Source organism: Gymnoscopelus braueri, assembly GCF_963280865.1.
Source record: "Gymnoscopelus braueri genome assembly, chromosome: 4".
Classification (NCBI taxonomy): Eukaryota; Metazoa; Chordata; class Actinopteri; order Myctophiformes; family Myctophidae; genus Gymnoscopelus; species Gymnoscopelus braueri.
Window position 1 is genome coordinate 40186652 of NC_137605.1, and position 26600 is coordinate 40213251.

A 26600-nucleotide genomic window follows, 5' to 3' on the forward strand; every position below is an offset into this window, starting at 1 on the left:
CCAAATCCCATTCATAACACTACTATAATAATGTAGTTTTTATTTGTTTATACATTGTTTTCCAGTGGTGGAAAAAGTACTCAAATGTTTTACTTAAGTAAAAGTATCAATAGCAATATTGCAATGTAGAAATACTCTGTCACAGGTAAAAGTCCGGAATTCAAACTTATCTTGAGTAAAAGTACAAAAGTGTTATTATCAAAATGTGTTTATAGTACCAAAAGTAGAAAGTATCTTTTGAAAATAGCAGCTCTACATGCAATCGGCTATTTTCAAATGGCCGAAATGTATATAGGGCTGAAGTAGGTAATGTATGTTTTGTAATAATAATCAAAGTAACTAGAAACTAAAGTTTTCAAATAATTGTAGTGGAGTAAAAGTAGGCAATATTTGCATCTGAGATGTAGTGGAGTAGAAGTTAAATAACTGAAAATTGGAAATACTCCAGTAAAGTAAAAAATACCTCAACATTGTGCTTAAGTACAGTACTTGAGTACATGTACTTAGTTCCTTTACACCACTGGCTATCTCTCAAGCCCCCCCCCCCCCGGCCCCCCACCTATAACTCTATGCCCCCCACCCAGCTGAAATTCAGTTTGCTATGTACTGAAGCGCCTTGAAGTTACATGTGTGGATCTCTGACGCCATCTACAGGCACAAGCAGTCATTCGTTTCAACTTTTCATTTCATAGTTCCAGTCCAGTCAAGTACATCTCACGTATATATTGTAAATGACATTATGACACTGACTGCGTTTCTCAAATCCCGTTCATAACACTACTATAATAATGTCGTTTTTAATTTTTGTTTTCAACAGTTCCATGGTCTGACCACGCTGTTCTGTCACCGCCCCTCCTCGGCGCGCTGACTAAAACCAATCGAACCCACTCATGACGGCGGTCATGTGGTATGTCATGTGGACGTAAACAGGAATTGAAATGAAGAAGAACAACATCCAAATGAAATGGGATGTTTATGAGTGTTGAGGCTTGATTTTGGGGAAAATCCGTTAGGATATAAAGGTAGGTTAAATCATTGTACTTTTATGGGAGAGCTCGCAGGATCTAAGAGCGATATCTTCCAGCCCTTTAACGTCGCACGAACGTTTTTGCGCTGCGGCATCAGGACAAAATGATAGGCTCGATCTTCAGAAAACGAACACAAATCCCTAGCCTTGGATCAAGACTATCATGATGTATTTAATCGATTTTGACATTTGCATCTATGATATATCTACGAAAGTAAAAGTAAGACCGTACATACTTGTAACATCCGTGGCCATGGTGTAATGTAAGCACTTTATATTTGAAATCTGAACGTTTTTGTAGATGTACTACGGACTAAAAAGGGAGAAAGTGGAAACACTATTTTGAAGTTCATCCATGACTGTCATATAACATGACTGTCAACGCAAGCCTTTTTGTTCTTTCATAGGAGTGTGTCAGGCGATCATTTCCAGGGAGGTGAGCTCGTTGCTGTGCATTATTATCCGCTATAATGTTGGACTTCCTCGCGGAGAACAACCTGTGTGGTCAGGCCATCCTCAGGATCGTGTCCAGAGGGAATGCCATCATCGCAGAGCTGCTGCGTCTGTCTGAGTTCATCCCCCCAGTCTTCAGGCTCAGGGACAAGAGCGACCAGCACAAATACGGGGACATCATATGTGACTTCAGCTACTTCAAGGTGCAGACATCGGGATAAACAAACACCCGTCTGTCCCCAAACAATTTAGTTTTTGTTGTAACTCCAGAGACCAGAGACCCACCTTGGGGGTATCAATACCGTTTAGCATGTTCATGTGGGGAACTGTGCGTGACACAGATTGAATAATTTCATGATTTCATTCATTTTTTTTTCATACATGGAAAACAAACAGCCTCCAAAAACATCTTAGTAGAATACCTTAAATGTATGAACATTTATATTTAGTTACATCTGGCATCACATGCTAGATATACCATCTTTTGATCAATTGATTACAGGGGTAATTTCATACAGTAGTCACTGTGGCCTGTGTGGAGACATTACCTAATGTGTCAGTGTGTGTAATGATACTGAATCTGATATTATGGAATGTTTGAGGTGCATGTGCATGGCTTGCTGCCAGGCTGCTTTGAAAGTTTCCAGCACCATTTTCTGTATACTTTCAACTAAGTGCTGGTTCTCCTCCAGGGGCCAGAGTACTATGAAGGGAAGATGGAAGCCAAACCAGAGCTTCAGGACCTGGATGAAGAATTCAGGGAGAACAACATTGAGATCCTCTCACGGTTCTACTTTGCTTTTGAAAGTGTCCACAAATACATTGTGGACCTCAACAGGTAACTGGACATAACCACCAACCTGGTTCTGCCCCTTCAATTTGGTCCACTCAATAAGTACTGTTGTGGCCTTAAGAATTAAAAAAAGTTATTCAACCTGCTGAAGGATAAACTGAGAATGAGTGGCCAGCCTCTAGCAAATTAACATTTCTGTTTACACGCGAGCACGTCAGCGCACACACACACACACACACACACACACACACACACACACACACACACACACACACACACACACACACACACACACACACACACACACACACACGTGCGCACACGACCAATTTCTTCTTTAAAAAGCGTAATAATAATACATAAAGGCATTAATGTTCATTCTTAACCTCCTCGGGGGGGGGGGGGGTTGCGGGGGGGGGGGGGGGGGGCAGCACCTGGGGATGTGGGTGTGGCCTCCCCTCAGCACCCCTACTTCCTGCAAGCAGCACCATCATACTATGAAGCATAAATTAGGCTTAAAGGTCCATGAGATCACAACTGTGTACATTACAACTGGATATTATATTATTTCATCTTTTTAAGGTATTTGGATGACCTACATGAGGGTGTTTACATTCAACAGACCCTGGAAACTGTGCTTCTTAATGAGGATGGAAAGCAATTACTGGTAAGTTCATACACAGATGCAGACATACATAGGCCTGTCACAATTACTTCGTCTAAGCGCAACTATGAGAGATAATCACAATTACATTATAAAAATCGTCATCATCGTTTCGTTAGCAGAAATAGCAGATCTATAAGTTCGCGACGCATTGTGAGCTTGTAGATCGGCTATTTACACCATTGGGCTTTTTATGCCTTTATTATTGATAGGACAGTAGGCTGACAGAAAATGCGGAGAGAGATGGGGAGTGACACGTAGCAAAGGCCGTCAGGATCGGGACTCGAACCCGCGACACGCTGTCAGCCTACATTGTAGCCTAGGTGCCTGGACCGCTACGCCAGCGGTCCGATTTCCACTATTTTTGAAAAGTGTAAAATTATTAAATGTCCTATTTTGGCCATAGTACATTATTTATTTTGATTATTTGGTACCGGCCATTGCCAGTCATTTCTTTGTATATTTATTATTGAAGTTATTTGTCTTATCTGCCCTGTGCAAAGTTTTTTTTTAAAGCCTAAAAGCCAAACAGAAATGTAATTTTTGTTTACATGTTCCCGATGTCCAATGGCAAAAACTAAATTAAATCGTTAATCGCAATTATTTGAATGACAATTAATCATCAAGTAAAATGTCATGATCGTGACAGCCCCAGACATACACAAATCCACCGTACTTTACAGGACGAGGCCAACATATTTCCTTTTAATGTGGCATGAAAAGCTAAATTTGGACAGAGCAATATTCAAACACCATGTTTTGTCTTCACTCAGTGTGAAGCTCTCTACTTGTATGGAGTCATGTTGCTGGTCATTGACCAGAAAATTGAAGGAGAGGTCAGAGAGAGAATGCTGGTGTCCTATTATCGATACAGGTATGTTCATAAACCACATACATGTATGCATGCACGCTATTACAACTTTCTAACTTATTGGTACAGTGAGTAACTCACAATCATGTACACACAAACACTCTCTCTCTCACACACGTATACTGTATACGCACACGCTCGTGTGTATGTATATATATATATATATACATACATACACACACAGGACATTTAAGCCAACCCCATAGACCAAGACCTATGTTAATGGACTTTTCTTCCAATTTAATTCACATTTTCTTGTCCAGTGCTGCCCGTTCGTCAGGTGACTCCAACCTGGATGACATCTGCAAGCTGTTGCGTAGTACTGGCTTCTCGAGTCAGCCTGGAGCAAAACGCCCCGCCAATTACCCAGAAAGCTACTTCCAAAGGGTCCCCATCAGCCCTACTTTCATCAGCATGGTCATTGGGAGGCTGCGTTCGGATGACATCTATAACCAAGTAAGAATATAATATAGACTGGAAACTAGGCAGCCAAAGGCTCCTGAACGAATGAATGAAATTAAGGATTTGTTTATTCTCTTGTATTTACCCTGTTATATGCGTTTTGTCTATTAGGTATCTGCCTACCCTCTGCCAGAGCATCGTAGCACAGCGCTGGCTAACCAGGCAGCCATGCTGTATGTCTGTCTGTACTTCACCCCCTCCATACTTATAACCCAGCAGGCCAAGATGAGAGAGATAGTGGACAAGTACTTCCCTGATAACTGGGTAAGACCCTTGATATTTACAAAAGCATTTGAGCTCAAACAACCAGGAAAAGAGGTGCTACCTTAAAAAGAGTGAAAATCCATGTAAAAACGGGAACATCAAAATGTATGTTGATGTCTTACACTAAAAGGATGACATTTCGGTCAAAGAGACCTTCAATCTGAAGACTGGTCCGTTTGACTGGAACGTCACTCCGTAAAGGGTACACAAACAATACATAATTACTTAACATGAATAATTATTTAACCCATTAAAACCAGGAAAGCATCTGTGTCATTTTAGATTTCTGCGTTGGCTATTAAAAAAAAGCTCACATTTGTACATCTGCTATTTTTGAACATTTCTGAAAAATCTTGAAAGTGTGAGAACTACTGATTTGCTGATTTCATAGAATCGGCCTCAGGTCTTAATTTAACTCTTTGATTCCCATGGACGAGCTAATTCGCTCCGACGGTACTCGGTCCACAGTGCCATGGACGAGTTAGAAGAGTTGGGCGTTTTCAGTGGTTTTCCACCAGATGGCGCTGTTGGCTACGTTATGAATCATGCTTCTTGACCCGGATGTAAAAAAAAACGGTTTATTTCCCATGGGAAAATGCTCTCCGTTCCTCTTGCTTTATGGACAAAACAAGGCACATTCAACCACAGCTGTGCAATGGATTATTGCGCGCGGATTAATCATTTTTTTCCCCGAGACTCCTTAGATGCGTGTGCGTGTAATGAGGACATTTTTTTTTAATATATTTTTTTTCCAACCAGTTTTAGCAGTACAAGAATGTAATGTGTAAGTGCATGTGTGTTCTTTTTTGTAGGTGATCAGTATCTATATGGGGATCACAGTTAACCTGGTTGATGCCTGGGAACCTTATAAAGCTGCCAAGACTGCCCTCAACTACACCCTGGACTCTGCAAACATCAAAGAGCAGGTTCAATGAAACACTAACCTATTGATCTCATGTATCTTCTTTGTGCCGCCTAATACCGAATAGGTAGGGAGTTTACTCTCACAGAGTGTAATTACGGTTTTAGGGGCTTTTCTATCACACCTGTGTTTTCATCCAATTTTACGTACCTAAGCATGGTCACGATATTGTTAATCTATTGTTTGTTTTGTTTGTAAAATGAGAAATTATCAATTTTTACTATATAGCACCGGAATTCAACTTAAAGTGTAATGTTAAAATGGTGATTGCGACATGATTGGTTGGCTCTGTTCATGAACATGAGAGATGGCTTCTAAAAATGTTTATATTCTTCATATTGAAAGACCACTCTACTATACCCATAACCCATCTGCATATAGGCAACTCGTTATTCAGCTAGCATGGAGACCCTGAAGCCCCAGGTACAGCAGCTACTGAAGGAAGGTTTCCTCAGAGAGGAAATCATCTTGGACAACATCCCCAAACTGCTCAACTGTCTGAGGGATTGCAACGTCGCCATCCGCTGGTTGATGCTGCACACTGCAGAGTCAGGTGAGGAGAATGAGGATCTCGTGTGATGCTCCAACAGTTTGACACAGAGGTTCCTGAGACACAATTCAAAGTGGGTGGTGGCCGCAGGCCAAAATGACCATGACATTAAGTGTTGAGAAATGTATTTATTTAATTATAGCTTCTTAGGTTTTCAAACTGCACGTTAATATGCCATAATCTCATAATCAAGGCTCACATATAAGTAATTACATTTGAATTGACTAATTTGACTTTGGTGGTGCTAGGTTCCATTTTTGGCAGCTCTGTAAATATATCTTACATCAGTTTTCACAGTTTTTTTTTTTTGGTTAACCGCTTTGTGGGAAACAAGGGCAGGCATGGCGTGAAGAATGAATTGTCTTGTGATGTTTCTCTTGACTTGGCCACGTCAAGGAAATGGTTTTATTTTTTTATTGGTAAAAATGGGAAAGGAACAGACTGAATTTCAGACATGGCTGGGTCCAATAAGTTTGAGTTATATCAGTTTTGACCCCTTCACCTCCATTTCCAAAACTATTGGAAGGGAAAATCATACAAAAGATTGCCTCTGTGCTCAAAGTAACTTTGAGAAAATGTAATGAAGAAAGTTTTAGCCCTTGAAAATCAAACCAGTAGCTATGTGCTTGAAAGGACATAATTATGAAAAAAGCAGTTATACAAGTGAGTCACCATCGCCTGTCTGTCTTTCAGCCTATGACCCGAACAATAAACGGCTGCGACAGATCAAAGACCAAGTGATCAACGACTCCAAGTACAACCCTAGGATCCTCTTCCAACTCCTGCTAGACACTGCCCAGTTTGAGTTCACACTCAAAGAGGTGAGAGTATCCACAAAACAGGGAGATGAATTGCTGTTTAGTTTCCCCAAACATGTTGGGTTATTGGGTACTTAGTGCAGTGTGTGCTATCAGAGTACTTGGAGGCCAGTGTATTATGTCAGTCATGTGTGACACACCAACTTGGGAGTTTGGGGATCCCCATAAATAGGCTAAAAGGTTGACTCTGACAGACACATGGACAGAAATTCCTGGAATTTATAGATAGATAGACGATGGAGATAATGCCAAATGTTTTACAAAATGGTCCATACTACTGGTGACGAATCAATCAACTGCAGTCGGTACAAGGTTTTCTTTGTCAATTGCCATAAGACAGCATATGCTTATGAAAGAGCATATCATTATAAAAGGACATACATTTATATGTTCTAATTACACGTCTCCTTTGACTAATCATTGCTGTGCCAACACTCCATCTGGGCTGTCGTCTTCTCCAGATGTTCAAGCAGATGCTGACAGAAAAACAGAAGAAGTGGGAGAGCTACCAGAAAGAGGGATCAGAGAGAATGACTGAGTTGGCTGAGGTCTTCTCTGGGGTCAAGCCTCTCACCAGAGTGGAGAAAAATGGTGAGATACACTCTATCTATGTAGTCTATGAGCACCCCCCAAATTGTAATTAAAACACAAACACATGCAAACATTCTTAGCTCTAGCTAGCACAGGCTTAATGCTGTTCAATGCCCTCCTCTCCTCAGAGAATTTACAGGCCTGGTTCAGAGAAATCTCTAAACAGATTGAGTCCCTGAACTATGAGGACTCTACAGCTGCGGGCAGGAAAACTGTACAGCTCATACAGGCCCTGGTTGAGGTAAGTAATATACTGGTCTTTCATCCAAGCTGTCCCATGTACAGCTGTCCCCAGTACAGATCTTGATACACAGGTTTGCGCACATCAAAGTGGCATAATCAGTGGTTCAGTGTTGTTTTCCCACTTTAATGTGATTTCAGCTTGTACTGTAAATGAGGTTTGTGAAAACTAAAATGCAGTACATACTATATACAGGAATGTATGTATGTAATATGTATTGTCCTCACTAGCTAGAAATGTAATGGGTGCTAATGAAGGCAAATAATGCTGCTTTAAATGGTTTAGTTCCATCTCTGGGTACATCCATGATAGCTGCATTATTTACAGTTCTCTTTGTCTCCAGGTCCAGGAGTTTCACCAGCTGGAGTCCAATCTTCAGGTGTGTCAGTTCCTGGCTGACACCAGGAAGTTCCTTCACCAGATGATCCGTACCATCAACATCAAGGAGGAAGTCCTAATTACCATGCAGATAGTAGGAGACTTGTCTTATGCATGGCAGATCATTGACAGGTACTGAATATATATAATGCATATACAGTACCGGTTTGGACACTATATCATCGAACACATTTCTTAACTACTTAAGCCCTTAATTGTGAAAATAGCCAATCTCCAAGTTCACTTCATGTTAAATCGCGACGTGTTGTGGGCTGGTAGATATTCTATTTTCACAATTTTGAAAAATTTGAAATTTGCGGAATTTTTAAAAATGTTTTGAAAGATTATGCTCATAATGATACCGAAAATAGGGACGCCAGGTTGAAAGTGGTTAAAGAGCTCATTAATGAAGTAATCCATTGATAAATGAATGAATCAATATGTCATTAAATGACAAACTATATGCTACTCTTAATTCAAATTGAACCACAGCACAGCTAACTTCTTTAGAGGCTTATACATAGGAGGTAGCTGTCCAATGCATGGACGAACAAAGACAGAGCTCTTTATCTTGTTAAAATACGGGAATACCAATGTGCTTGTGTTAAGGTGTTGTTGAACATTGAATAAGTATTAATTCAGATATATTTTCTGGTGGCAACTTTTCACGCTTTTCATCACAGCTGTTTTTTTCTTTGCAGTTTCACATCATTAATGCAAGACAGCATTAGAGTCAACCCCTCCATGGTCACCAAACTGAGAGCCACATTTCTGAAGGTTAGAACCATTCTTTACCACACACAAATCATGCAATTAAGTAAATAAGTTAGGTCTGAGTGGGTTATAGTGGGTATCAGCCGAGCAATGAGGGCATCTATCCTGTTTACAATGCACTGGGAGATGGAGTGCTACACCTACAGTACCGTCATCTCTCAGTACTTACTTAGCTCTCAGTCTTACTTTACAAAGCCAAATGCTACTCATACACTGAGTTGTACCTTTGATTGATTGATTAATTGATTGATTGAATACTTTATTTACCTTATGATTCAAAGGTGAGTGCTCTGCCGACTGAACTACCCGGATACTGCGTAAACGTGGCCATGTCTAGAAAAAGCTTTACCTTGTTCTGTTGAACTTTCAGGATATACTATATTTTGTATTTTATTTTATTTTATTTTGACCAGCTGGCATCTGCATTGGACCTTCCATTGCTGCGTATCAACCAGGCGAACAGCCCTGACTTGCTGAGTGTTTCACAGTTCTATTCTGGAGAGTTGGTGGCTTACGTCAGAAAGGTACAGTAAGGCTGTGCTTTCACCCAGTATATATGTATATTACAGCACTGATCTCTATTTCTAATGTCATTAATGATAATAATATATAATATATTCTTAAATAAAATATGCACATAATCCGAGTTGCAAAAGCTGGACAAGTGCTTCTTCAAACATCTGTTTTACCATGTTGTGGATACACAACCTATGACATGGTTCCCTTCTCTGTCATCTGCCCATGGGATTCACTGTCACTTAAGGTGCGCTAGACAATTTTAATCAGCTAGAAAGCTATAAGCCAGCTGCTTCTGCATCTTTTGTTGCTGCTCCGATCCTTCAGTCAGACGTTCCTGTTCATGCTCAGTAGGTGTACTTTTTCCTCTCTCCGTTTCCAGGTACTGCAGATCATCCCAGAGAGCATGTTCACCTCCCTGGCCAAGATCATTAAACTGCAGATCCATGACATCATGGAGGTGCCCACACGGCTGGACAAGGACAAGCTGAAGGACTACTCTCAGCTGGGGGCTCGTTATGAGGTAAAGCAGCATATCGTTTTTTGTTGTTGTTTCTTTTAAATATTTTGGGTATTTTTTGGCCTTTACTTATAGTTTACATGGAGAGAGAGATGGGGAGAGACATGCAGAAAAGATTGTTAGGAACAGGATTGCTGAAACTGTGATGCGCTGTCAGGCTACATTGGAGCCTAGGTGCCCGGACCGCTAGACTAGCAGTCCGGGCCAGCATATTGTTAACGTTGTGGTTTACTATGCACTTCACAGACATTATACTATGTCATTACGCAGACATTATTGGGAGTATTAAAACCTTATTTGTTTTTACAGTATTATTGTAACGGGGAAGTAAACTTGGTAAACGTAAACAACACACATTACAACAGTAGTACTTGATGAAATGTTCCAATTTCCCCTTGTATGCACATTTTGATTTTAACTTAAAAGTAGATAAATGTACAGGGCTGCTATACTCACTTTGTGCTTGTATGACTATGTGGTAGATTAGATTATTATGTGATATGTATGGGCCTAAACATCCTGTTTGTGCTTCACATTATTACAGGTGGCCAAACTCACACATGCTATCTCCATTTTCACTGAGGGGATCCTGATGATGAAAACTACACTGGTTGGGATCATCAAGGTAGATGCTGTGATCATTAGCAGATGCTCTTATGCAGAGCGAGGTTGGATTAAATGCTGTGAACTTTATGCCTGATTTGTACTTGGATGCGCTGTCATGTCACATGCTGAAAATAGCAGATCTACAAGCTCACAACATGTCACATTGCAATGTGCTGTGAGGTTGTAGATCCACTATTGTCGATCGACTGTTTGTATTTAGTCAACCAACAACAAAGTAAGTGGTTGAAGAATTAGAGTGCTAAGAAAACAAGTATGTGCTACAAAATATCTAGAATTTATTTTTTATTTACTTTTTATTTGTACTTCTTTTACCGTACAAGCATTTTGTAACATTGTTAAGAAAGGTCTCTAATGCTTTCATGTTGCTCTTTTACCCTGCTATGTAAAGCACTTTGTGACTGTCTGGAAATGTGCTATATAAATAAATTAATTATCATTTATCATTATACTGAGTAGTATTATTGGCAATTGTTGTAATATTCAAAATCTGTGATCTTTCCGTGCTACATGGACCTTGTCTCTAACATGCAGTCACGGTTTGTGTGTAAGCATTCCGATAGTGGTTCAAAAGCTCACCATTAAGGGTGCGTTCTACTTTATTGTGCCATTAGGTGGACCCTAAACAGCTTCTAGAGGATGGCATCAGGAAGGAGCTGGTGAGGAGAGTGGCTTATGCTCTGCACAAAGGACTCATCTTTAACCCTAAAGCTAAGGTCAGACATCTGTCTTAGGTTGTTTATAGGTATAATGAATAGGATTTGTCAGTTGTGGTTTTGTAAACACAGCATTCAATGATGGCCCCTCCTCCCTGGGTCAGTGACACCACTTGCACACATACCTACTGCCCGACGTCCAGAAAAAATAAATAAATGAGAAAATACAGGTAGACGGAAGGGTTTCTGCAGATACAGACACCACCCCACACTTACAATGGGTCATAAATGATGATTGAGATGTATTATATTTCTATAAAAAAAAATGTGGAAAATCCTACTTGTTAATACCTTTTTATTCACAATGAACAATATGTAGAATTAGTCACCATGTTAAGTCTTACTGTAACCTTGCAGGTCATATGAATCTATTGACATCTGCTACAATTTCATTAATTGAAACCATTAACACCCCCCCCTCTCAGATTATCTAAATTTATGAATTTATTGTGCAATTATAAATAGGACAGGTTTCAGTAATAGCTAATTGTTTTTGACTAACACCAGCACAACACAGTAGAAGTGTGAATCAGTGTTCTTTGGCCCTGTTAATTATAGAAGATAAAATCTAATAAAATGGGGATAAATAAAAAAGTTATATAAATGAAAATCAAACCTTTTCTTTCCCTCAGCCCAGTGAGTTGATGCCCAAGCTGAAGGACATGGCGGCCACCATGGATGGCTTTTACAGATCTTTCGAGTACATCCAGGACTATGTCAGTATATATGGTCTCAAGATTTGGCAGGAGGAGGTGTCGCGCATCATCAACTACAATGTTGAGCAAGAGTGTAACAGCTTCCTCAGAACCAAGGTTAGACAAAAAAATAATAGGTTGTTTTTGTTTTCACACATCCGTTGTATTTAACTTCTGTGGTTGATTTGACTTATTTGACTGGTTGCACAACTTAATGATTTCTAGATCCAGGATTGGCAAAGTGTGCACCAGTCCACCCACATTCCTATTCCCAAGTTCCCCTCCGTGGATGAGTCTGCCACCTTCATCGGGCGCCTCTGCAGAGAGATCCTCCGAATCACTGATCCCAAGTACGTTTCATCAGAGTATTAAAGGTGTTATAATGTTAACAATATATTGTTTTAGTTATGTTTGCTGCTCATGACTCACCGGATTGGATGCAAACTAGATCTGAATAAGTCTGATCTGATGGCCGAGATGCTTGACATCTTTGCTCGTACGTTTTGTACACCCAGTCACACGAAAGGATGCGATTCACATCATTATTTCACGGAGAAATACACCGAACTGTATTATTGATCTCCTCACAGCACAAAAATGGGATTTGGTTTGAAAATTGGTGAAGTTGCCTTTTAACTCATTAAAACCGGGAAAGTATGTGTGTAATCTTAGATTTTTTTTGTTGGCTATTCAAAAAAAGCAGATATACAAGCTCACAGCTCGTCACTTCGTGCCGTGCTGCGAGCTTGTACATCTACTATTTTTTAACATTTTTGAAAAATCTTGAAAGTGTGGGAACTACTGATTTAGAAGGCATTTGTAGAATCGGCCTCATGTCTTAATGGGTTAAGCAGTTAGTCTTAAGCTTCTACAGATCCTGTATTGTTTATTAGCCGTTGGGTAAGCATTGCTCCACCTGAACACCCCCAGGGTAACCTGCTACATTGACCAGATGAATACCTGGTACGACCTGAGGAGCCACCAGGAAGTGACCAACAACCGGCTGTTCTCTGAGATCCAGGACACTCTGGGCACCTTTGGCCTCAACGGACTGGACCGCCTACTCTGCTTCATGATTGTTAAGGAACTGCAGGTAATTAGCCTGATTAATAATACACACAAGCCGGTTTTCAAAAAATAACATTGGATCAGCTGTTGGGGCTGGTGGTTACATATTGTACATTTAGTGTGTAGATTAGAGCCCTGCATTAGGATTGGAATCCTGCGGGATGTAGGGATGCAACGGTTCAGGCATAGCCCACGGTTTGGTTCTAACCTCGGTTTTTGGTTCATAATAATAATAAAACTTTTATATTCAGACACATATTTGTCTGCCTTTTCAAGGGAAAAACTAACCTTATGTCACTGACTTGCTTTCATCATATTTTCAAGGGCAAAATGAACCTGTCACTGATTTCACTTTAGTGTGAGGGGGAGGCATTGTCTCAAAGGAAAACATCACTTTGCAGTTTGCAGCAATAAAAAGTGGTGTCAATCTCTGCTGTCATGGACTACTTTGTTTTGTTGAAAATAAACTTTGTACGAGTTACACACCACTGCAAATCCAGACGACAGCAACAGATCACGTCAATGCAGTAGGCTAATGATTTGCTCATTTATTAATGCAACGTCGTCGCTCGCCGAAGGCGGACGATTACAGGCTCACAACATATCGTGGTGCTTGTGGATCGGCTTTTTTTGTCGAACAACGCTGTTGAATTCACGCTGTTGAATTCACACAGGGAGGGGTTTTCTCCAGTGACACAGACACAGTGCCAAATCTTCAGTAAGAAATGCACGTAAAGTGTAAAAATACGCAATTCACTAGTACGTATTGAACCGTGAATGCCGAACCGTAAGGTTCAATATTAATCCAAGAACTGTTGCATGCCTATCAGGGTCCCTGTATATGGAGTAAACCCGGTCCACTGTGTCGCTGTCCGTGGTGCTGTAATGGCCATCTCTCTCATTCTGTGCGTTTCTGTTTGGAAAGCGGGCGGTCAGAAATAAACTGCAGGCAGACATAACATGTGCGGGATCGGGACTAAGAAAACAGTCCCATGCAGGGCTCTAGCTCTAGATATTAAAAGTGCAAGCAAAACAATTGCAGTCAAAATCTACAGTGATGGATACTGTACACACACACACACACACACACACACACACACACACACACACACACACACACACACACACACACACACACACACACACACAGGCCATGCCAGCAGTTCACCAAAAAAAATTACATAATCCAGTAGTGGATTGTCATTAGAAATATTGGTCTCCAGTGAGCCTATTATATACATGTTGTTATCAGGTTTATGGTGTGCCATCACATTATACACTACATTTAACTGAATGTCAATCATTTCTCCCATCAGAATTTCCTAATGATGATTCAGAAGGTGATCTTGAGGGACAAAGCTGTGGTGGATGTCTTCAAGGCCATGCTGTCTGCTGTCAACCCAGTGAAGGGCATTGTGGGTAGGTAATGTAGGCTTAGAAAGTACAATAGCCAAGAGTCATTATCTTATCAGTCATATTAAACAACCTATTTTTTGTTTGTTTTTCTTTGTTAGCTAATGCTAGCAAAGTGTATCCCAATGCTGTGGCCAAAACACAGAAGATCTGGGGGGCATATTTGGAGGCAATCATGAAGGTATTAGTCTGCTATGTACCGTATTTTCCGCACTATAAGGCGCATCGGAGTATAAGGCGCACCTTCAATAAATGTATTATTTTCATATATAGGGCGCACCGCATTATAAGGCGCATCCGCACTATAAGGCGCACTGACGGTGCGGCTTATAGTGCGGAAACCAAGGGAACCAATATTGATACATATATAAGGCGCATCGGATTATAAGGCGCATCCGCACTATAAGGCGCACTGACGGTGCGCCTTATAGTGCGGAAAATACGGTATGTCAATCTTGTGTTCATCACTAGACAAATGGATGTTTTTGACTTAAATCCAAGTACTATAGAGGGGGTGCCCCAGTAATTACGCGGGATCAAGTGCTGAATTGAGTTATTTCTTCTAACTTTCTACGGTGTGCTGTAATCTACTGTAATAACGAGGTAATGCCTTCAAACTATCTTAAAAGTACTTGTTTTTTGCAGGTTGGCCAGATGCAAATTCTCCGACAGCAGATAGCCAATGAGCTGAACTACTCGTGCAAGTTTGACTCTAAACACCTGGCTGCTGCTCTGGAAAACCTAAACAAGTAAGGTCTCACTTAAGGCCTAGCATCACCAAAGCCTGTCCTGGGGTCCGACATAAGCACATAAAAATTTAAGATGATACCACAAAACTGCACTTCAATTAACTAGTCGAATGACAGACAACTCTTAACTGTGCATTATCATTCCCCAATCCCCAGCATTACCGGATATATATCATCTTTGTTTTATCATAGACCCAAATATTGACAATGAATACCAAAATTATTATTTATGATTTTTTTTTTTAGGTCTCTCCTGGCAGATATTGAAGCCCACTACCAGGACCCTTCTCTGCCCTACCCTAAAGAGGACAACACTTTGTTGTATGAGATCACTGCCTACCTTGAGGGTGCTGGCATTCACAATCCACTCAACAAGGTTTGGATATGGATACGGGACATTTAATTAATCCTAATCTTGATTTCAATATTCATTTTAAGAAAAAAAGGAATAGAAAAGAGAGGAAAAAAGTAAAGATTGAGAGACATTGTGTTAAGATGTAAGTTAGGTCTAACTGACTGTTATCTTTCTTGATGTATCTTACAGATTTATATCACCACGAAGCGCCTCCCCTATTTCCCTATCATCAACTTCCTGTTTATCATTGCTCAGCTGCCTAAACTACAGTATAGTAAAAATCAAGGTGAGTGACATTTGTGGCCCATAATTATTTCTTATAAGTCAGTGTTGGATTTCTGCTATAACTACTCTTGATAAGTTAATGTATTAGTTGTGTTATAGTGTTTAGCACTCTGGCAAGGAAAACAATGTGGTTCAATAGTGATGACCTTTATGTACAGTAGGAACTTCACCAACTATTTCTTGAGTTGATTGGTTATTCCCTTAGAAAGGATTGTTCAAAATAAAACCTGGATACTTTTATTAATCCTATTAAAAGTATAAGAGGTAGTGCTAATATCTCAGGTGGCTTACATCTTAATACTTATATAATTTAACTGTAATTGTCTCATATTTGCTGTTTTGGGCTGAAGCATAAGCCCAGAAAATTGATTTTCATCAACTTTAACTGTTCAATGTTCCTGCAAGGAATGCCACGCTGGCATTTATTTTACAGTCAGGGGACATCGCTGCGTTATGAATGCGGGAGAAGCACTGCATAAACTGGAGCTATAATGTGTAATTAAGTTTATAAGTAAATCACCAGAGTTTTCCTGTCTTGAATTTCACTAGGCATGACGTGCAGGAAAGCTGCAGACCCAGTTGACTGGGCTCCGTTAGTACTGGGCATCGTCACCCTTCTCAAGCAGTTCCACTCCAGATACACAGAGCAATTCTTGGCTCTCATTGGTCAATTCATCCGTTCCATAATGGAACAATGCACAAGGTTCTGTAGCAAAACTGCTATTTTGGACATATTGCTAATATTACAGATTTGTTTTCTGTATGCTTGATTCAAAATTCATAATGCTTGAACACAATTTAAACTTCATTATCATGCCATTGAAAGTTGTGTAGTTGATTTGTTAATCATGTATACATTTAATTTGATCTGAATTACTGTTAACCCATTAAGACCGGGAACGCATCCGAGTCATTTTTAGATATCTTTGGATTTTTTTTTTAATCGTGAAAATGTGTGCAAATCTTTGAATATATATTTTTCAAAGTGATTTTTTAACTCAAATCTTTGCTTCTGGGGATTCTACAAATGTCTTCTAACAGTTAAAAAAACCTGTGTTGCTATAATAAGCATGAATATATAATATTCATGTCAAGGACCCCCAAGATTATATGTATTTGGCCGCGGACCCCCAGCTTGTATATCTGCTATTTTTGAATAGCCCAAAGTATAAAATAATGGTTATAGCTAAAAATCTAAAATTACACATGTATGCGTTCCCGGTCTCAATGGGTTAAAAAGTATATTCAATAATTTGTCTAAATGTTTATTTTGTTATTTATTTAAATTCCACTGCAGTCAGAAGATCCCAGACATGCCTGCTGATGTTGTGGGAGCTCTGATGTTCCTGGAGGACTATGTGAAGTACACAAAACTGCCACGCAAGGTTTGACAACATTCACAACTGGATGACTAAATAGTAACCACACTTAGGGCTGTCACGATTATAAATTTAACTTGCTCGCTGATCAGGGCATTTTGCACCCATATGGGTTCGCCCAGAACATTGTACTTTTTAATGTAGTGTGTCATAGTTATGTTGTAGGTTATTTAAATGCATATTTCTTGTTTCTGTTTTTCTAAAGGTGGCTGAAGCCCATGTGCCCAGTTTCATCTTTGACGAGTTCAGGACTATATTGTGAAGATCAAGCTTTGTCACCGGGAATGATGAAATTTATGCTTTTGTCTGTTGATTTTCTACTCAAGAAATTCATTGTTTTGACCAATAGTGTCTTAAAGCAGTAATATAAAATTGTACATAGATAGCTATAAAAACGTTACTAAATAACCATCAAGTTATTCCAACTTTGTGTACTGTCAGCTGTCACTTTGTGCCATTGCAATGCCTAATGAAATTCAGTGTATTTTAATAAATCTTAATTCCTAATTATTCTGTTTTGTTGTTTCCGTTCAATTGACTTTTACAGTGTATTATTTAATTACTTTCTGCAAAAGGCTAGTAATGTAAAATCATCTTTGAGTCAAGATAATGAGTTATATTATTTAGCTTAAAGGGATAGTTCACCTTCAAAATTCCTTTTTTTTCCTATCGATTACTCACCCCATGGAGTGAGTAAACCCATCAAATTATTGGCTCAGTAATGTGACAAAAAAATAATCTCCATGTATTCAAGGCTTCATGGGGTGTGTATCTGATAGATTTTTTTGGGTGTGAAAAACTATGAACTATCCCTTTAAGTTTGTTTGGGTTCAGAGCTTTTATTTTGGAAGGTAAGAACGAAACGGAAGTTTATGCTAACGACGCATTCGCTACGTGCGGAGCTTACGTTTTCCACGCACCGAGACGCACGTTTTGTTGTTCCCGCCCCGGGAGTGTTATTGTTCCTGCTTTGCTGCAAGAATGGCTGCAATAAGTTCTACTTAAACTTAAACATATCAATAAGACGGTTATTGGCTGCTACTTCCCACTCATAGATTGCCAGTAGGCTAGTTGTGTAGCAGTGCTACTCGTTGCAAGCAAGAGACAGCGTGCGAGGAAACTTATCTACTAGAGTAACCTAACTAACAGGTCTGTGGTCTCCAGTGGGTCAGTCAGTGAGTCAGGTCTCCATCATCATCATCATCATGTCTATGTCTCTAAGCTCAGTCAATGCTGCTGTCAACAGTCTGAAACAATGTCAGGTTGACATCGGGACTGGAATGGATATCCTAACAGACGTGGCTATGGACCTGGCCGAAGCACACAGTAAGTCCAGTTTATATATATTCTACCTCAGTAGTCAGTTTATATATATTCTACCTCAGTAGTTTGCTCAATCTATAAACTCATAGTGTGTTATCGTCATCATAGAGTTATAGGCTATCATTCTGTAATGACAGATTTAAGCCCACTGTCGTACGACGGTGTATTTCTAGGCTAGCTGTAGAATACAACTCTCGTCGTAGACGTATTTTTGATTCTGACGTTTTCAATCTACGAGAGTTGTAGACACTCCTCCCCATTGTCACTGAGACTTTCAGCTCCTAGCCTGTCCGGGGCTCCAAACAATGTACAAATGCAAAAATAAAGGGGCTTACCCCCAAGCCCCAAATGTTAACTAACTGTCCGGAGTTCTAGTTCAATGTAATAATCCATATCTTTCAATAAAGAAGTGTTTTAATCCCGTCTGTGGCCGATTCTGTCGGAAGTTCTCAATGGGCGGTAGTGACGCGCCGCATCTGGTGAAACCCGGAATTATACTCAATGTAAACAGGAAGTAAACGAGGGTGAAAAAATGGCGTATATTAACTTTAAAGACACATACTAGTTTTTATTAAGTACTTGTTTCTCTACATTGCAAACAACATCTTTGTTTATGCTTTAGGGCTGCAACTATTGATTCTTTTCTTAGCATTTCTATCGATTATTTTTTGTTCAATTGAATATATGAGATGGGTGTTTTTGAATATTCAAATTGTTTTAGATCAACGAATCGATGAAGCACATAAGCCTTTATAATATAATTTGTTGCACAACGGTGCCATTACAATTTTTTGAAAATGGCTGATCTTCAAGCTCACAATGCTTTATATTTGGTATTTATGAAGAGTTATGACAAATTTAACATATGATATGCCCAAAATAGGAATGCGAAGTTGAAAGTGGTTCGCTGCTGCAGCTATATTGGACGCCCCTTTGTTACCGTATTTTGTTACTGTATAAAACAAATAAACCCTTTTATTTCTTTACCCCAAAATCTATTCATTCATTCATTGATGAGGCCACATTCATTTTGTAGCAGGAGAGGATAAATCTGGCATCAAGAAACTGGAGGCCATGATACTGGAGTGCGCCAAGCTGGATAGAGACATCAACTACTTTGTTGACACTGTACATCAGGTTACTCAGGTAAAATTTAACTGGCTTTAATTATTTTCCTCATCCATTGAATAAGGCAACCATGGCAATGAAGTTGTCACCCTGCTTTTTTTTTTACTTCTTTAGTGCTTTATGGCTATCATGTGTTACTGAGTCAGTTATTATCAATACTTGTGTGGAATAGTTTAAAAAAACATTCCTTTTCCTCTGTAGGCCGGTGAGCAGCCACCAGAGGCAATGTTCAGGCTATCAGATGCTGTGAAGGAACAGTTTACCGAGACAATAGACAATCTTCCTGATGCCGACCTGGGACGCCATGCGAAGGTGATTGCCTTCAAGGACAGCATGTCAAGGGCTCTCAAAGAAGGTAAGAACAGCAGAAGGCAATATAATATGTATATCTACATTTATTAATAATACATTAAACTATACAGTGCTTTTCTAAACAATCAAATACACTTTACATGGGAGAGAAAGATGACAAAAGAGCAAATGAATAGAATAAATGGTGTCAAAAGATGAATAAACATGTGGCGGGGGAGTTAGTAGCTAGCCTTTTTGGAGGTTTGAAGAGGTTTGCATCAGCATACCTGAGGCACCAGAGGGCTGGTAGAAGAGGTGAGAGTGTTAAGGATCTTGTTGGTGGTAAGAAGTTTATCTTATGTTTGACTGGGACCCAGTGGAGATTTTGTTGCAGTTGAGTTTCAGAAAGTTTGTATCACATCCACTGTTTTGATATCCACTAACCCTTAGGCAGGTGGAGAGGGTGGCAGCACGTAATTATGGTCTTCGGTGTAACAGTGCCGTCGGAAGCCATTCCCAGTTGGGGGGGACATATTTGTACCGGCCCACGAAGTTGCGTGCGTGCGCGCGCGAGGATGGGGGATATTTCTTTTTAAAACTCTTAATAAATGTGATTGTGCCGCTCTTCCACCTTCAAGCAGCTCACAGCAGCCAGCAGCCAGCAGCAAGCAGTCAGCAGCCCTCCCTTCCAGGCAGCGGCCGCGGGGTCCTAGTGCCGGCCTCATTTGAGGCTTTTTTTCCTCCTCTTTTTCCCCGTGGCCTCGCGGCCCAAATACCGGTTCGCGGCCCACGCGAGGCCGCTCCGCGGCCCGCGGGGGACGAGTCCCCCCCGTCCCCCCCGTCTCCTACGGCCATGGGTGTAACAGTGAAAGCGGAGGCCATGGCAGCGGAGGATCTGTCCAAGTGGGAGCTTGTAGACTAGAGCACCGGTTCTCGTGTGGGAATTCTTGAGGGGGCTCCAGGAGGTCGGCAGCAAAATTAGGAACAATTGAACCACTTTAACTGTATTTTACACTTCAGCTATTCAAAAGTAGCCAATCTACACGTTCACAATCTATCGCGATGCCAACACATTGTGAGCTTGTAGATGGGCTATTTTCGTCCAGTGATTCTCAAATGTTGATAGTATGTATTTGGGGGTCCTTGATATGAAAATATTTGAGAACCACTGGACTAGAGCATGGGTGTCAAACTACTTTTGGGTCAAGGACCAGATCAGTTGTCCATGCGGGAATGCACGCACCCATGCTCCGACAGCTTTCGTTGCCTTCAGTTTTTCCCCCCCAACCTGCTCTCATGCAAGCATTACTTTTATGATTTACATTAATCTTCAGTCATACGTTTTGGGAGCTTCACCCAAAATGAATAAAGTATTTGAAATCGTACTTTAAATGTAGACCTGATTAAACAAATTATAAATGTTGGCTTGGCTACCCAACTGCACCTAACTTTTGGAATTCGCCAGCCTTGCTTCCAGAAATCATACTCAATGAACGCAGTTAGCCTCAATTTCCTTGAGGTGATTGCATTTACAGTAATAGAATAGACGCAAAATCCCCTTGAATCACAATATTATCGCACTCAATATTTAATAATGAGTTTTGTTTACATGTCACAGCAGTGCACCTTAAAAGTGTCACAGATGTTTCACTTGCTCATGCTGCTTCCAGACACCTCTTGGCTTTAAAAACACCAGGGCCCAGTTTCTGGGTTGTTGTGATTTTCAATTAATAATGTAATTTACTGTAGATATCAATTGTGTGTCAGTTGCACAGTATGGATTTGTTAATTTTCATTATGGAGAAAGACTTCTCGCAGAGATATGTTGAATGTGCAACGGATATTTAAGGCAAAGTCTGTCATCTTACATCGGTCCCAGGTATTGATAGAATGAATCCAGACCCACAGTCTTACATTTTATTATATTTGAAAAACCGAGTTACACAGAGCTACAATTTCCTCCACCTCATCTGATGCTGCGTTGATGGCAAACTGCGAACAAAAGAGCGAAAATTACTTCTCAAGCCGAGTGAAGAATTAGACACGATTCCGAAACTCACTTTCAGCCATAATATTTTATCCATGTACCTGTCCTTGTTATAATTATTCCCATGAGCAACACGCACAGACTGCAAAGAGGGGAACTGAGCTGGCTAGCGCTGGGATAATTGCATCTCCCACAGACCTAATTTAATTTGAAAGGCACGAATGCTGTTGTAGTATTCTGTAATAACTTTGCTGCGGCCTTTCATGTTAACATTAAGCAATTTTAAGTGCTCTGTTATATCCACCAAAAATGCAAAATCATGAAGCCAGTGAGTCTGGGTCATCCAACTCTGCAAATGGCTTCCCTTTCTCGTTCATGAATAAATCCAATTTCCGCACTTAATTGATAAAATAAAATAAAACTTTGAGAACAGTTCCTCTGCTCAACCAGCTGACTTTAGTGGGTGCAGAGTGGCAGGTACTTACTTACACACAGTGGGGGTGGTTAACTGGCGCCTGTTGTTTTCTAAGTACACGCAACAAGCGCAGCTTGTTGTGTGTATTGTAGAGAGAACAGTGAGTGTTGCTGCTGTACATAGATACACAAATGGCTGTGAATATAGTACATACCGGTAGTTTGACACCTCTGAAGTAGAAGATTAAGTGGGCCAAGCACCAACCCTGCGGGACAGACTCCTTAGTTAACAGGATCTGTGGTCAATTTATCGTTTTTGATGAGTATGAATTAATGTCTTAAGGAGAGATAGGATTTGAACCAGGTGATAGCTGTGCCGTTAAGGCCAAGTGGATTTGATGCACGATGAGCATCATGGATTGAATACATATAGTGGATATTTGTACTCTTTTTTTTTTAGCTGGACTTATTGTAGTAGTCAAACTTTAAAGGTTTGTATGTTTTTATTATTTACTTTTTATCAAATTTTACCTCATTTTGCTTGAATGCCTGGTGGATTTTCCAGCCTGGAGACACAAAAGTTCATAATTTATCTGTTTAAATTTGAAAAATTATAACATTATGTGTTTTCAGCCGCAGCAGAGTCGGACGAAGGAGAAGAGGTGGATGAGGACGTTGCTGTGACTCAGAGCGAAGTCAAAATAACTTGCCCTCTCACACAGGTAGACTGCTCCACCCTGCTCAGGGGCACAGTTTGCCTTTTCATGCAAGATAACTGATATTGATATCATATATACCAAACCCTTATGTAGTCTAGGTAAAATTGTGAATATAAGCTGAAATTGTGTGCATTTCTTAACGAAGTCAACTTGGCAACTAGGTCTAAATCCATGCTGTACCAATCATACTTTTAAAGAGTGAATTGGTGAGGGAAAATGTAATTGTTCCTAACATTATTTTAATACGTCAGTATATTTTATTATTTTGTAAACAAACTATATTCTAGGGGGCATTGTTTATTCCACTACACATGGCACACGTTGAAGATCCACCTATTAACCTGCTTTATAGCCTTGTCAAAAATATATCAGCCTTGTTTCATTTAGACTATGAATAGCATGTGACAGAAGGTTGCCTCACAAAAAGCACATCATTACAATTAATTGTAGTCAATTGTGGTTAAATGGAATTGTTCATTAGCAAATTTTCTTTTAAGTGCCGTTCACACCAAGCAGTTGCACAATAACTGTAAAGATAACTACAAACATGTCGTTTTAAAAAATCCTTCGAACTGATGTGGATGGCAGAGTCCACACCACAACTATAACAACAGCAAAGTCAATCACTTTCAGAGCGATTTCTTGAACAATAGAAACACTGACAGCCAATCAAAATCAATATGAAGGACATCTGGAATGCAATCGGTCTCACTCGCCGTCGGAATCACTGGTAGTTGTACTATTAACAGAGATGAGGAGACCATTATGAATAGCTAATGCTAGTTACTTGGTAGGCTAGCTGGCATTACCTCGACCTCGAGTACCATACAACTATCTTGCCTCCTCATAATTAATCAGTCATATTATCCATATAGCGTATTGCATGTGTCTTTCAGCACCAAGGAGGCAGAGATCTATCGCTCTCTCTGCCTCCGTGTGTGGGCTCTGACACAGCTGGACTGCACAGTGTGTTTGGTGCCAGCGTTTACAGAACATTATCGTTCATCAGTGGGGATCCTCACACTATTATCGTTATAGTTATTGTGCTTGGTGTTAATGGCCGTTTAGTCCTGTTTAGAGTTGATGTTTATCATTATTATTATTATTAGAACAAATGAATGATGTTCTTGCCATTTTAGTGTAGTTATTATCGTTGCTATCAAGGTGGAAACCTTGTCCAAAACAGTCCATTTTCAAGAAATAGAAAAAAGAACGTTGTTTCTGTCCGACTGTGACTAGCTAATCATTATTTTACATCCCAGGTGGAAATGGTGAATCCAATGAAGAATAAGAAGTGTAACCACATCTATGATGAAGCAGCCATCCTGAGTGTGATCAGGAAAAGACACAGCCAGAAAAAGAAATGCCGGTAAGCATGCATGGACTGATAAGAAGTTGAATCAAGTTTAGCAGCAGTAAAACAACTCATTGGGCTGATATTTTACAAGCAGCTTTATTTTGTCTTAGACAAAGCTTTGAACAAAAATTGATAGATCCCATAAAAACAACAACATATTACCGTAGCCCCAATCTGGGAACCCATTCGGTAAAAAAAATCTAAATAAATTGCCTTTGGAGGCACCACCTCCTTTTTTGTGTAGAAACAGGAACTCGGTTTGGCTCCTCCCCTTTCTCAGTCCACTTCCTCCCATGTGTTTCTGTGTTTATTCCTGAAAACAACAACATTACTTGTCCATGGAGCGATTAGCACACCGAGTCCAGCTCAGGCGCCTGGATGAGCTGGACTCTGTGTGCTAATTGCTCCATGGACATACATACATGCACACACACATGAAATCATACACAAACACATTCTGGGCGCTCCACAAGTGTGGAGAGGACATTGCAGTTTTGTCATTCATTCATTATGTTTGATGAGTGCTTGGGTGCCCAATTTAACCATTCCTCTTTCACTCTTTTCTAGCTGTCCTGTTGTCGGCTGTGAGAACGCAGATGTGAAGGAGTCGGACCTGATTCTTGACCAGGCGCTGAAGAGAAGGATTCAGAACAAAAAGAAATAGTGAAACCGGACGGTAGTCTACAGGTGTTTGTTGTAGATCCAGATTTGCCTAATTTGATTTTGTTCTGGAAGTTTCTCGGTGTCAACCAACCGTTCAGGAGGTGCGTGTGCTATTGGTGTTGTTGTACCAGGGCCAACCTTTAATTTTGTGTTTACAAACCACCATTCTACTCGTATAATTTGAAAATATTCAATCAAGGTTCTGAAAAGCTTTTTTGTTTTGTATTTCCCCATAACATATCAAGGTTATTTAATGTATTTGTTTATATTTCTTTTGTAACAAAACTATGTTTATCAATAAATTTATATTCATCTAAATGTATGGTCTGTTTCCAATGTTTGTTGTGATATTTACTTTACTACTTGTTTAACACCTGCATATTTTTACGGTGTGGCGCTGCAAGAGGGGTGGAAACCTTTTGTGTCAAATGGTTACTTTTCAGGAAATGGAAACAGCGATATGTTTTTAAACATTTCACTTAGATTTTATAATGGAAGTAAATGGGGTTCTGAAACCTTGCCCAAATATGGAGTCATATGCCATAGATACATTATAGACAACTGACATCACATAGATGGCTGATGTCAGTGGCTGGCCACATGAAGTCCGAGATCCACTATGGAGCCACACCATTCCATGTGGATCCTGAAATCCAAATGATTTTATTTGTTTAATTAATGAATCTAAATAATTAAATCTTCACCTCTTTTCCCCCTAATCATGTCGTTTCATATGATATTGGTTTGGTAGCATAACTTGCATAAAAAATTTATATATGTGTCCTGTCTATGATAATGCAGTAAGGTAATAGAACCACAAGAAGGCAGCCTCCACATGGGAACTGTATGTCCTGTAGCAGGCAACAGTAAAGAGGAAATGTACAGTCATTTGAGGTATTGAGGTAACATGAAGAATCAATAGTACAATATGTCCTGATCACATATTGCAAAAGAGCAACAGATCATGGCGTGATTAGTATAATAGGAGTATGCAGAAATGGGCAAACCCTCTTTTGTTGTATTTGAAATATACCCATCATATTCATCATTTATCTGTAGACAAGCGCTCAGTGTCGAGGGATTTCTAGGGGACCATGATCAAATAACAAAATGACAAGATGTAGGTTTTTTAGGCCTGGAAGTAATCAGAAAGCACAGTTTTGTGAATTATGGAGAAAAAAATGTTATTTAAAAAAAAATATATATATCAATGAGTGATTAAATCTGTCCCCTGCTGCTTCTTCTCACAGTGAAAATTCTTTGTTCAAAAAAGCCAACGAACAAAGCGTAGTTCTATGCTGATTTGAAACTAGGTGAAGCTAATCTCTTAATAACCTTACATCACGCTTTCTGAAATACGATTTCTGATGCTCACTAATTGTTTTTCCTCTCAGTTCTGTTCCATGCAGCACTAAGCATGTTGTCAATTAGGAAATGTAATAAATCATCTAAATCATTTTGAGTCATTCATGACCCCAATTTAGGTCATTTTGAATTAGGTTTCTGCCATTTGCGAAATCAAATCATGTTTTGTACCCAACATGGTTATGTCACTAGTAATTTCACAGCCAGGTCTAATTTGTGTCATGT

At 39.9% G+C, this 26600-nt stretch overlaps 2 protein-coding genes across 4 annotated transcripts; both read left to right on the forward strand.

Moving 5' to 3' along the window:
- The first annotated feature begins 911 nt into the window (after positions 1 to 911).
- On the forward strand, positions 912 to 17632 carry washc5 (WASH complex subunit 5). The gene is made up of 29 exons (XM_080426544.1): positions 912 to 1022; positions 1435 to 1683; positions 2173 to 2318; positions 2856 to 2940; positions 3711 to 3811; positions 4072 to 4264; positions 4382 to 4534; positions 5347 to 5460; positions 5838 to 6009; positions 6700 to 6827; positions 7286 to 7415; positions 7544 to 7656; positions 8000 to 8166; positions 8736 to 8811; positions 9222 to 9332; positions 9707 to 9847; positions 10389 to 10469; positions 11083 to 11184; positions 11817 to 11996; positions 12105 to 12229; positions 12810 to 12972; positions 14264 to 14366; positions 14462 to 14541; positions 15006 to 15109; positions 15356 to 15485; positions 15654 to 15750; positions 16299 to 16452; positions 17047 to 17134; positions 17334 to 17632. The coding sequence occupies exons 2-29, from the start codon at positions 1498 to 1500 to the stop codon at positions 17388 to 17390; spliced, it is 3480 nt and encodes a 1159-aa protein (XP_080282670.1). The 5' UTR covers positions 912 to 1022; positions 1435 to 1497; the 3' UTR covers positions 17391 to 17632.
- Positions 17633 to 18064: 432 nt separating this feature from the next.
- nsmce2 (NSE2 (MMS21) homolog, SMC5-SMC6 complex SUMO ligase) lies at positions 18065 to 25691 on the forward strand. Of its 3 annotated transcripts, none has more exons than XM_080426284.1 (6): positions 18065 to 18454; positions 19470 to 19597; positions 19781 to 19934; positions 22905 to 22993; positions 24253 to 24359; positions 24915 to 25691. In XM_080426284.1, exons 1-6 carry the CDS (start codon positions 18334 to 18336, stop codon positions 25009 to 25011), a joined length of 696 nt encoding a protein of 231 aa, XP_080282410.1. In that variant the 5' UTR covers positions 18065 to 18333; the 3' UTR covers positions 25012 to 25691. The 3 variants fall into 3 exon arrangements, with proteins under 3 accessions (XP_080282410.1, XP_080282411.1, XP_080282412.1); XM_080426285.1 differs by having other exon boundaries at positions 19485 to 19597; XM_080426286.1 differs by having other exon boundaries at positions 19488 to 19597; positions 24915 to 25687.
- The last annotated feature ends 909 nt before the right edge of the window (positions 25692 to 26600 follow it).

Excerpts from the sequence above, each read along its gene's own strand:
- washc5 (XM_080426544.1), top strand. The coding sequence starts at position 1,498 with ATGTTGGACTTCCTCGCGGAGAACAACCTGTGTGGTCAGGCCATCCTC. Across the intron at positions 15,486-15,653 it reads TTCACAATCCACTCAACAAG|ATTTATATCACCACGAAGCG; the intron begins GTTTGGATATGG and ends TGTATCTTACAG. Across the intron at positions 16,453-17,046 it reads ATAATGGAACAATGCACAAG|TCAGAAGATCCCAGACATGC; the intron begins GTTCTGTAGCAA and ends ATTCCACTGCAG.
- nsmce2 (XM_080426284.1), top strand. The coding sequence starts at position 18,334 with ATGTCTATGTCTCTAAGCTCAGTCAATGCTGCTGTCAACAGTCTGAAA. Across the intron at positions 18,455-19,469 it reads GGACCTGGCCGAAGCACACA|GCCACATTCATTTTGTAGCA; the intron begins GTAAGTCCAGTT and ends TTCATTGATGAG. Across the intron at positions 19,598-19,780 it reads CTGTACATCAGGTTACTCAG|GCCGGTGAGCAGCCACCAGA; the intron begins GTAAAATTTAAC and ends TTTCCTCTGTAG.